The sequence below is a fragment of the Carassius auratus genome, chromosome 48 (assembly GCF_003368295.1).
Source record: "Carassius auratus strain Wakin chromosome 48, ASM336829v1, whole genome shotgun sequence".
NCBI classification, from domain to species: Eukaryota; Metazoa; Chordata; class Actinopteri; order Cypriniformes; family Cyprinidae; genus Carassius; species Carassius auratus.
Window position 1 is genome coordinate 1,701,522 of NC_039290.1, and position 11,849 is coordinate 1,713,370.

At 35.1% G+C, this 11,849-nt stretch overlaps 1 protein-coding gene across 1 annotated transcript; it reads left to right on the forward strand.

The window, feature by feature from the left end:
* Window positions 1-637: 637 nt before the first annotated feature.
* LOC113065474 (transmembrane protein 201-like) lies at window positions 638-11,841 on the forward strand. Its single transcript, XM_026236725.1, has 11 exons — window positions 638-886; window positions 1,781-1,901; window positions 2,222-2,410; window positions 2,743-2,922; window positions 3,255-3,607; window positions 4,244-4,447; window positions 7,202-7,428; window positions 10,586-10,648; window positions 10,794-11,075; window positions 11,396-11,524; window positions 11,623-11,841. Exons 1-11 carry the CDS (start codon window positions 777-779, stop codon window positions 11,676-11,678), a joined length of 1,914 nt encoding a protein of 637 aa, XP_026092510.1. The 5' UTR covers window positions 638-776; the 3' UTR covers window positions 11,679-11,841.
* The last annotated feature ends 8 nt before the right edge of the window (window positions 11,842-11,849 follow it).

Sequence of the window (11,849 nt, forward strand, 5' to 3'; positions counted from 1 at the left end):
ACATTGCTGTACAAAGTGAGAGGCATGTATGAATCATTTGTTGAAGATAATGATCAAGTAATGTCAACATATGTGCTTTTAAGCATGTTATGTTTATTACGATTCAACTTGATTACTGAAACAATACTCATTTTATTCACATCATTTTAAGGTGAAAGGTGAGAATTTATCGTTCGGAAAAAAATGTTTTAAGGCCTCTATAAAACGTGTGAATGGCTGTTACATCTGTTGCCTCAAGAGGGCAAGTTTAAACCATATAAACCTACTTCAGTTCACTTTCTCGAAAAGGCAAAGTGGTCCGTTTTATTTATTGAATGGACAGCGTATAACAGTAATTCTAGTCAATGTAATGTAAATTTCTGCAAATTACAAAGAAGTTCTCTAATAGAACACAGATAAAGCAAATGGTTTAATATTAAAAAGGGATTTAAAATGTAAAAACGTATAAATAATAAAACGGTGCAAAACGTAACTTTGCAACATAGGTATGGAGTGTAACAAAACAATATTGTACAAAAAAATATATCATTTTATGTCTGATTAATTTTATATTTAATTATTTTGATATTTATGTAATTATCATAATATTTTAAAATTATTATTATTATTACTTAATCCAGTTTAGAATTCCAACTTTTATTTTGACATGTCTTGATAGCGCGCTCATGACCTGGATATGACCATGCTGTAGCTTGATGCGCGCTACTGTTGCCGCATGCACTACTCCAGCGTGTGGCTTCTTGTGAATAACACTAAAGTAAATATCCCGTTTTGCAATGGAGTCCTTCAACCAAATATTACTACAGTACCCGCCATTTGTAATTGGAGGTGTCGGAGCAACGGCCATTGCTGCAGGAGGAGCGCTAATCTATAGAATTGCAACCAGGTATTGTGTCCCTGCCATTAAGATGTCGCTGGACTTTGACATCTATATTTAGCAAGGGTTACGAACTACACTGCACTTTTCACGGTTTCCTATATAATTAATAGGCACTGGCAGTAGTATTTTCTACACTTCGGCCATGAAAAATACTTGTGCACGCGCGAAGATATTCAATGGCGCGCGCTACACAAAAATGCGCGAGAGATTTCGTAAAATGGCAAGTCTGTGGTACTTAAACAGACCAAAATTGTCCGTTATATTAATATTTTCTACCACAAATATCACAAGTATTACAGTTATCGTTAATTTGAAAATCAATTATTAATTAAGGCAATGGTTCCTTTTTTTAAAGGCAGTGGTGCTTAAGTTATTGAAACCAAGAAACAAAGTTACTGTTAACTGTTTTTTTTTTTTCTAGTCCACAGTAATTATTAATAAGATGTGATTAATTTCCTGGATTTTAATTCCTTCACATTTCTGCCTAATGGTTTATATGCTATCACTTGTCTTAATGTGGGCGACGTTATCATCTTTTATAATGTCACAGGCTGAATTTGTTAGTGTAGTCAAGCCCCTATCAGCCTGTAAATAGAAACTTAATTCATGCTACTGTTAGGTTATCATTCTCAGGTTCGGAGATACTGATTGTGCTGTCTAGAAAAACAAAATCCCAGTTTTACTTTAGATTCAAGACTTGACACAACCCAAAACACTGGACCGCTTTAGTCCTAATTATTGTCTGTCTGCAAAACAGGCCTGTGACCTGTTATTTGAGAATCACTTATGGTGTTCTGTCAGGTCAATATTAATGGGAGTATTGTATTAAAGTTGTTTTCTGTTATTAATGCATGGTAATTTGCAGTAGTTCTCCTAAAAATGACTCCTCTTATTCGACAGGAAAAAACCAACTCATGTCAAAGTGAATTGTTGGTTCTGCAATCAGGACACAGTTGTCCCCTATGGGAACAGAAACTGCTGGGATTGTCCATACTGTGAACAGTATAATGGCTTTCAGGAGGTATTTACTTTATTTAAACAAAAAATATAACATTTTACTTCTATGTTTTTAATACACTACCTTTAAAAGTTTGGGGTGTGTAAGAATTGTTTCAATGATTTTGAAAGATGTCTCTTATGCTGACCAAGAATGCATTTATTTGATAAAAAAAATATAGTAAAACTGTAATATTGTTAAATTAAGTTTTAAAATAACTTGCATTATAAGTGTCTGTTTGTGTGTTTTCTAGTACAATTTAAAAAGGTTTTGCTATGTTGCTAATGCAGCTTTTGGATATGCTATAAATGAGTTTTTGTTTTGTGCTTGTTTTTGATCTGTAGAACGGGGACTACAACAAGCCCATTCCTGCTCAGTACATGGAGCATCTCAACCATGGCGTTTCGGCCGGTGTCCCGGAGACACCGAAGACTCTGCAGTGGGTCAACTGTCAAATGCTTCTGTGCAAGAAGTGCAACAATAACCAGACAGTGAAGATTAAGCAGCTGGCCTCGTTCATCCCCAGGGATGATGTAGGTTTAACATTCACCCATTTCATTTCAAGATTACTAAAGCCTGTTCGATTTTTTTTTAATGCTTTTTAAACAATTTTGAGGCAAAACTGTTTCTGAATAAGATTTGCTTTTATGCTTTTTTATATAATTTTGAGGCAAAAAAGTCATGTATTAAATATGGCATTCAGTAGGCATCTAAACACTTCTATACTTCAAAGTCATAGCTAGAATAAACATCTTCAATGATTTTTATGTGCTTTTGTTTTTAATATGTGAAAACCATCAGCTTAAAAACGAGTAACATACAAGCAACTAGACATTTTAAAGTAATATTTGACCCATAATGACAGGAAAACTATGATGAGGAGATCGAGGTATTTAAGCACCACCTTGAGCAGACCTTCAAGTTGTGCCGGCCGTGCCAGACAGCAGTGGAGTACTACATCAAACACCAGAACCGACAGCTGCGGGCTCTGCTCTTCAACCACCAGCTCAGACGCAGTCGGGATGCTGATAAAGCCTTTATTAAGGTGGTGATCTCTGTATATTTATATGGTTTCAGATCAAGCCACAAGACTTGACATGAAAAATCCAGAAGATTCCATGTTTATAGCACTCTGAAGTTTGACATGGAGAAATTGCACTGAATTTAGATGTTGCCCAGATAAAACTGGAATTTTACTACAACCTAGGTATCGTTTGTTACGTGTATCAAGAGTAATTAATGACCAGTCTTTGACTAGTGTTTTCTTAAACTGCAGATAAGTGTGTGGAATTGATTGCCAGAGATAAGGGAAGACCTGTTCTGTCTTGCTTCTTTTGTGTTCTGAGTATTTAATTCATTTTTTATCTTTTTCTACAGAACAACTACTCCCTCACCACTCCTGCCTGGCTGATCTTGCTCCGAGTCCTTGCGTTTCTCGCCTGTGCCTTCCTTGTAGCTGTGGCTCTGTCTGGATCTGGAGATGTGGCCTCCTCCGTCATGCAGACTTTAAGCGGAGGAGTCACCCCACCTAAACGCCCCGTCCAAAATGAGAGTGAAAGCAATGCTGAGGCGGGCAGCATGATGTGGTATGATCTGGTGGGTCTTCTGCCGGAAAAGGCTGTGGAGAACGCTCGGCTCGTCTGGCAGTCCGGAAGCGAACATCAGATGGCCGTGGCCTCTGTTGGTCTCCTAACTTGCATCACAGGTGTCTTAATGGCAGGACCTGTCAGGTGAACCAAATAAAATATACATTTATTTTTAATGAAAAATAAGTTTACCAGTTTGTGGTTTTTTTACATTTAGTTTGCATATTAAGTAAATATACATGTAAATATTTTTGCTTGTTATTATGTAATTAAAGAATGTGCAATATATAAATAGATTTTATAATTCATGTTTGAATAAATGTATGTGTATATATGTGTATTACATAACAAGTTATAGATACAATTTTATATATATATATATATATATATATATGTGTATGTATATATATATATATATATATGTGTATGTATATATATATATATATATATATATGTGTATGTATATATATATATATATATATATATATATATATATATATATATATATATATATATATATATATATATATATATATAAAATATATAATATTAAAATATGTATGTGCTTTAAATTATGAAATGCTAATTGTGTTTAGGATTTTTGTGTGAATAAATGTGTGTACATAGAAATATATATAAATTGTACATTTATAGCAAATATAAAAATGTTTTACATATGGGATAAATATATTATAATTACTATATTAATTAGTTTATATATGTATGCAAATGTATTTTTATTTTAAATCTCAGCTAAATATATATTCTTTTCTTCTCAAGGTTGAGGAGGATTGACGCTGTGGCCTCTGTGCTTTGGCTTCTGGTGATCTGTTTTTATCTGGCAGAGTGTTATCTCAAGACGGACATCCCTGATTGGTTGGAAATGGTCAAGTTGGGCATCACTTCTGTGTGTTGTCTGGTGGGATTCGCTGCCGCTGTGGCAACACACAAATCCACGAGTCAGAGAAGAGCCAGAGCTCGCAGGTCAGAATCTGAGCAGTGACACTATAACAAGATATTTTATGGGATCTGTAATCGAGGATACTTTTGGGACATTTAGAATCAAGGGTTTGATTTTTGGGACCATTTTCTCCCAACTGTCTTCAATTTACACTAACTAATGCACTCCTTATAAACCTTCATGGCCAAGATACTTGCTAAATAGGCATTTTAAACACTGTGCTAAAATATAAAAAATATAGTCTGTGTGGATGAGCTTGCTCAAAGTACTAGAAAAAGATTGTTTATTGCCTTTTTGTAGTATAGTGCTTGACATTACCACTGTGCCCCTAATTTGAGGTAAGTAGAACATCTCAATTTTATATTTGGTTTGGAGCAGGTTGAATTCACCAGTTTGGAGTAGCTTGTAAAGATAAAGTCTAGTTCATGAGTAAAATGCATTGTGCACACAAAGAAATCATATTGGTGCTTAGGCAGCATAGAATTGAAAATTAAAATTTACAAAACATTTAACTTAAACCACCTAAAAAATATACCCAACTGTAACAAAAATACAGATATTATCAGTATTTAGCTTTTTGTTATATTTTAGCTCAAGTACTCTGCATTAAGGTTAAACTACAGCTTAACACATTTGAGAGAGAAATATTTGTGCCTCTCTTTGTTTATTCTGAATCTCAAGTCTGTCTCCATCACCAGGTTGATTTTGTAATCATTACATCAGTAAAGAATGTATGCAATAATTTGTGTTTAAAGACACAGAAAATTAGCTGACTTTGCATAGCTCTATGCTTATTATATTATGAACATTATATTTTCTTTACTGTGAAGTGTTATGAGTGCACTACATTGTATTACATGCCATTTTAGTTTGAATACTACTAACCACACTAAAGCTCTGTAACATGGAGCCATCTCTTTTGAGGGTTTCTAACAAAAAGAAACACATTTTCAAAACTTCTACAAAGTTTTGTAGGGATTGTATAGAACACTATAAACATTTTAATTGTGTCGTGCATTCTGTATTTTGTCTGTGGTCTAGAAATGTGTGACATTGTGACAGTATGACTATACATTGTATGTTTTTGTAGGTTTGCATCACTGTATTTCCCAGGTGGTTATGAAGTTTTTTGTTGTTGCTGTGATCAAAGTAAATACTAATGTGACTTAGACACTTATAGTCTGCAACTTTTTTGCTATTTAAATTTATTATTTTCATTTCCATTAGATGTGTATCAACTTGCACAGATCTTATGGTACCTGTCCAACTCCAATGAGCTTTAATATTTATATTTTTGTATTACCCATTTAATTTTCTATTAAGTGAAGTATGCCTAATGTAAAGCTTCATTAGCTTTTTTATGATGACTTATGCACATTTCACTTATTTGAGTATTTGACTGTAGACATGAGTATTGTTGAAATATTTAGTTTCATGTATCCTTGTTATCATAGTTTTGCTTGCCAAGGCTGATGGTTGGTAAATACTAATAATAGTGTGCATTTAGACTTGACGTTGATACAAGTATCTCAAAATGGTGTGTTACATTTGTTCAACACAGCATTGCATTTTTTTAAGTATATTTGATCCTTCATTGACTAATTCATTACTAGACAAGTTTATATTGTCCGGAAGTATGATGCCTCCCTAATTTCATATGATTTCAAATGTGAGTAAAACCGTATTTAGCACTGATGATTTATTGTGGTAGGACCTGTCAAGGTGAAATCACAGATCTGTGCATGTTGTACCAGAAGGAGCATGGTGATGTCAGAGATTGATTATTGGAAGGAAAGTATTTGGATTTTGCCTATTTTGATATTAGTTCTGCTTTATCTTGTCAAATCCAGTTCCTTACTAAGTGAACTTTGATTTGCACCAGCTTAGATCTTATAAGCAGTTAAATTACCATAAAACGTTCAACTAGAATCTCAAATGGACCTGAATGTGTTGTGGCCTCTAACCACTACAAATCTAAAAATCAGTTTGGAGCTTTTTGATACTTCATTGCCCGCAGGCTGGAAATAGTTGCCTGTGAAAACCTTCAACTGATATTATGATTTTTTTGGCATTGCTGTGCTTTTTCTGATATCTCAACATCTGCTCAGTGGTTTCTAGTGTTTTTTGACATGGAATGACCCCAGAGATATAATGTGAAATGAACAACTGCATTGTTGATGATGTGAAACCGTTTCCGTCCTGAAACTTAAGCTCATATTTGTTGTTGTAATGTTGAAGCAGCATGTTGGAGCAATCACTGTATTATACTTGGGTTGAATTGCATATTTTTTTAAACCCTATTGTATTATTTAACCCTATTATGAAAGTTAAATAAAACAATGATAAAATGTGAACTGTGTGTTTGCCATTTATTTATTTAGATTTAGATCACATTGATCACAGTTTGAGATGGTAGCTTGTTGCGCTTTTATAAATTAAAGTGACTGTCCATTGTCTGAACTGAACAAGTGGATATTGACTGGGATATTACTGATGAATAATTTCATACATTTGCAGATATGCTACCTTCTATTATCTTATTATCTGTGATGAAATCTTTACATCACTAAAATCTACTTAATCAGATGATCAGATGTACCATTTGGAAGAATCAACATACTTTTTTTTTCTTCAGTCTTTTAAATTCTATGGAAGTCTGCAGGGTTTTCTGCATTTACCTGCTTGAAGTGAAACAGACTATAGTCCATAACAGTAACTGAAGAGATATTTGCTCCATTAAAATGAGCAGTGGACCTATTCTCTTCTGTCTGTTGCAGGTATTTGTCTGGCAGTTCACCTGGGCCATACTACAGTAATCACTGTCCCCCGCTGTCTGCACCTGTGTCTGGATCCTCCACCTTCATCCCAACACCTCCTCCCAACCTGTCACAGCTGCTCATCCACCAGCAAAGCCACAGAACGTGCAAAGCCTCGCCCTCATCGCTCCCTGGGCGACTCAACAGGGCCCTCTCTCTGGGAACTATTCCCTCCGTAGCACGAGCAGGTAAAGCATAAGACAGATGCACTTTGTCATCTGCTGAAGTCCTTTTAGTTTTCTAAGAAGTTTAATGAAATGTTATTTTATATATATATATATATATATATATATATATATTATTATTATTATTTTTTTTTTTTTTTTTTTTTTTTTCTTATATTATGCAATTTTTCTTTTATAAAAAATACAGTAACATTGTGAAATATTTTTACAATTGAAAATACCTTTTCTTTCTGAATATCTTTCAAAATGTATTTTATTCATGTGATGGTAAAAGCTGAATTTTCGGCATCCATAACTCAAGTCTTCAGTGTCACATAATCCTTCAAAAATCATTCAGAAATCAGAAACATTTCTTATTATCAGTGTTAAAACCAGCTTTTGCAATTTTTGTGGAAACCATGACACACTACTATTTAAAACTTTGGTAAGGAAAGTAAGATTTAAAGAAAAGCTGTCTTGAGCAAGGACAACTAAAAATTTGTAAAAATATAATTATAGAGTGTTAAAAAAAAAGATTTATTTTACAAGTAAATTCTGTTCTTTTGAGATTTCTATTCATCTAATAATCCTGAGAATTGTATCATGGTTTCCACAAAAATGTTGAGCAGTTTCAACATTTTTAATAAGAACTATTAATAATTAATAATTGAACGTCAATAATAATTGATAATAACTGAGCACCAAATCAGCATATTTGGATAATTTTTAAAGATGACACTGAAGACTTAAGTAGTGGATACTGAAAATTCAGCTTTGCCATCACAGAAATAATTACACTTTAAAATATATTCAAACAGAAAACATTTATTTTAAACTGTCATTTTGCAAGGTTTTACGATATTACTATTTTAACTGTCATTGATCAAAAAAATGCCTATAGCCTGCTGGTACAAAAATTAAAATCATTTTAAATAAAACTAATTCGAATGAAATAAATCGCAATAAAAATGAATGGGTTATGCAATGAAATGGGCTTTTTGTAAAATAGATGTAATCGTTGTAGAAAAGCCTTCACTTTGTTTGTGAAGTTAAGAGTTGTGCTGCTATAGTGAGAGGCCCCAGCTGCTGTTTTGTGGAACCAATGCAGAAGTGCATGATGGGAAAGATATGGGTCACTGATTGACTTAATGAATGGGACTAGAAACTCGGCTCACTCTTCACCCCAAACGGTGCCGCACCTAGCAGGGGAATTTTGCCAACTGCCAAAGAAAACTGCGAAAGTGTGATTGAGAAATAGGTTGTTCGATGTCTCCAGTTGCTTGCATGCTACAGGGATTTTCCCACCACTGATTAGCTTCCAGTTATAGGAAGGGATTAATTTACATTGGTTTATTAAAGTGCCCCTATTAAAGATTTTTTAATTACCTTTCATGCAGTGTGTAACACAGCTCAAAGTGAATGAAAACATCCTGCAAAGTTTTAAATCTGAAAGTGCAACATGTTGACATCAACAAGAAACATTAGCATATTGCCCGCCTACTTGTTGCATGTGCAGATCTGGGGAAAACTTGATTTTCGCGTTTGGTCTGAATGAAAATGAAAATGGTGGCACTTTAGGAGCGGCAAAAATAATTGGAAATGAGCCCAATCACCGCAGATTAGAGTCACGCAAAGCAGGGATTTGGAAAAATTCATCGTTAAGATAATGTTTGGGAGTCGTTAAGCAAGTAATGTAAAAATAAATGCATATTGTAAGTGTTTTTGGCATTGCATGCGGGGACTCCCAAAACCAAAACATGAACCTTTCATAACCCATAATAGAGGCACTTTAGCAGCTGATCTTTTTTATCTTATGCCATTAAATTTAAAAGAATAGTGAACCTTTAAATGAAATGTGCCTTAATTTACCCGTCATGCTGTTCCAATCCTGTATGTTGTTATTGTTTCAGGGAACAATTTTTCTCTATTCCAGCTCCAAAAATGGAGTTTGTGTGAGGAACCTTATTCACCGTTAATGACCTCCATATCAGCTCTCATATCAGATATGATGGAAATCAATATTATGAACTATCAGTGTATGAAAAGATATTTAAAAATACACATTTTGTGAAACCGGTTTGGAGCTACATGAATAAATAATATATTTTTTTTATTCCTGCCTTTGTGGAAAAAAAAGAAAAAAAAGTTGGCTCACAGTTTTGACATGGCATAGCCTCGAACATATTGTTCGTAGTACTATATATCAAAAGGGATTCCAAGGGTAACGGCTTGGTCTGCCAGAGCTTTTAACTTTGACCCTTCAGTAAATGGGACTTTGTAATACACACAGGCTTTTAAAGCCTGGGATCAGGGTGATGTCGGGAGTGGTGTTTAAATGACTGTTGTGAGACGGTAGAAGAATCATGGTTCGTTTCATGTGTGGATCTTCAGACGAGACCAGATGAGATGGCAAACGTCTGCCTCCTGTTATCAGATGCAGTGGCTCGGCAGGTGGGATAAAAAAGGGCCAGAGCTTGATCTTTACGCTTTTGATTTAATCGCACACACTTGTCTGAGAAATCTCAGTGTTTGATTCTTTTTCCACCTCATTGCATTATACAGAGATGGGTATGTAATTGTGATCTTTAACAGCTAACAAATATTTAGTTTTAAGAAATATCACTGATAGTCTAGTGATCTCTCACAGCTCATTTTTACAGAAGCATTAGGGTATCACTCATCTCCCCGTCAGACTTCTACAGGAAGTCTTGAAAAGGCTTGTGTGTGAGCAGGGCCGGTACCTGCTCCATCATGCACCTTCACCCATCTGCTTTATAATGTTCAGTAATGGTGTTGCTCCTCTCCACGGCTGCAGCTGTGTTGGCTCCACATAAGGAGACATTCCTGGAATGACAGTATGAGTGCGTTAAATGACTCCACTTTGCAGTTGGATGCTTGTGTTGTATGAAGAAAAAAATTGCTAGGAATTTCTATCAGTATTTTGTGCGATAGCTCCTTTTCACTTTTTGTGGAATTAGCCGTGCAAGTGTTTTAAACAAGAAACTAATAAGCACTATTTAATTATAATCATATTAGAATGATTTCTGAAGAATCATGTGACACTGAAGACTGGAGTAATGATGCTGAAAATACAGCTTTGCTAGCACAGGATAAAATTACATTTATAAAACAGAAAAAAAAGGTTATTAAAATTGTTATGATTCTGGCCTTTTATTTCTAGATTCAGGTTTCCTCTTCAGTGGGAGTAGACCATCTTCACAGTGTCAAGACTCTCCACCTTCAGGTAACTCAAAAGAAGTGAAGGAATGGTTGCATACATCTAAAAGAACCAAAACCCGATAAATCATACATGATAAAGTCAATTACTTAACTTGTCACATCACCATTTGATAAACACTGTGCAATTTCTTTCTTTTCTTTTTTTATAGATTACTACTCCCTAAAATCTGGAAGCCGGCCCTCTTCTCCTGGACCGTCTCCAACCCCATCTGTGGCAGGATCCGTCACTTCCACCTCTAGCTCTGCCAGGCAGCGCCGGCCACTCATCAGCCCAGCCAGACTCAACATCAGTGGGCAAAAGCTGCAGCTCTTTTCCGCTCCTCCGGAGCCTTTTAGTCTGGCCTCACCTCCTCCCTTTCCTTCGGAGCAAAACCATGTGCACAGCGGAGGATTCTTGCCTGATGTTCCACACTTCCATTCACAGAATCATGGTATAGAACACTTTTGGATGTAATTTTTAATTTTTGTTAATCATTTGAGCAGATTGATAGCATATAGTGGCCCCACAAATTTTAATGTGTGATTGTGACTTTGTTGTTGTCGTTTTATTTGTCAGCTTTTATTTACTTATTTTAAGTGGCCAAATGCTTTTTGGCGGCTGTTGCTATTTTTGAGGAATGATCTTTAGTCTATTTATTTACAAGTATAACTTAAACATTTAATTGTAGTACTAATAACCTCAATTTAACAAATCCTATTTATATGTTCTGTTTTCAAATGTTTAATTTGAATGATTTTGTTTGGGATTCAGGTTCACTGATCGATGAGGGCAGTGTGTTTGAGCATGTGGAGAAGCGAATGGACGGCTCCTCTGCATCGTCAGACTGCCATGTAGACACGACCACAGGAAATGGAACTGACAGCAGTCCTGCATGGAAGGGTACAAATAGGAAGTTCATTACAGTAGTAGCGTTTAAACCAACTAGGTCACTCTGTTCCACATAATAATTAGTTTGTATGTTTTTGTTGTCTTCGCAGGTTTTTGGGGGTTGACGCTTTGGCCTGGTGTACTGTTTACCAAGTTTGACCATTAACTTATCCTTTATCTGCGTCTATCTCTATTACAATTGGAGATGAGAATATAGTTCAGATCTTATGAGTTCAGCAGTTTGACTGGTCTTTGTCACCTGTGTGCTCGCTCTGTAGATCTGGGATCTTTACAGGAAATATGTGGATAGCATTACCATTGGGTGACGACTACAACT

What these genes read in the sequence shown, in the direction of transcription:
- LOC113065474 (XM_026236725.1), top strand. Translation starts at nt 777, where the DNA reads ATGGAGTCCTTCAACCAAATATTACTACAGTACCCGCCATTTGTAATT. An exon ending in ATCTATAGAATTGCAACCAG is followed by an intron (nt 887 to 1,780) that starts GTATTGTGTCCC and finishes CTTATTCGACAG; the next exon opens with GAAAAAACCAACTCATGTCA. An exon ending in AGTATAATGGCTTTCAGGAG is followed by an intron (nt 1,902 to 2,221) that starts GTATTTACTTTA and finishes TTTGATCTGTAG; the next exon opens with AACGGGGACTACAACAAGCC.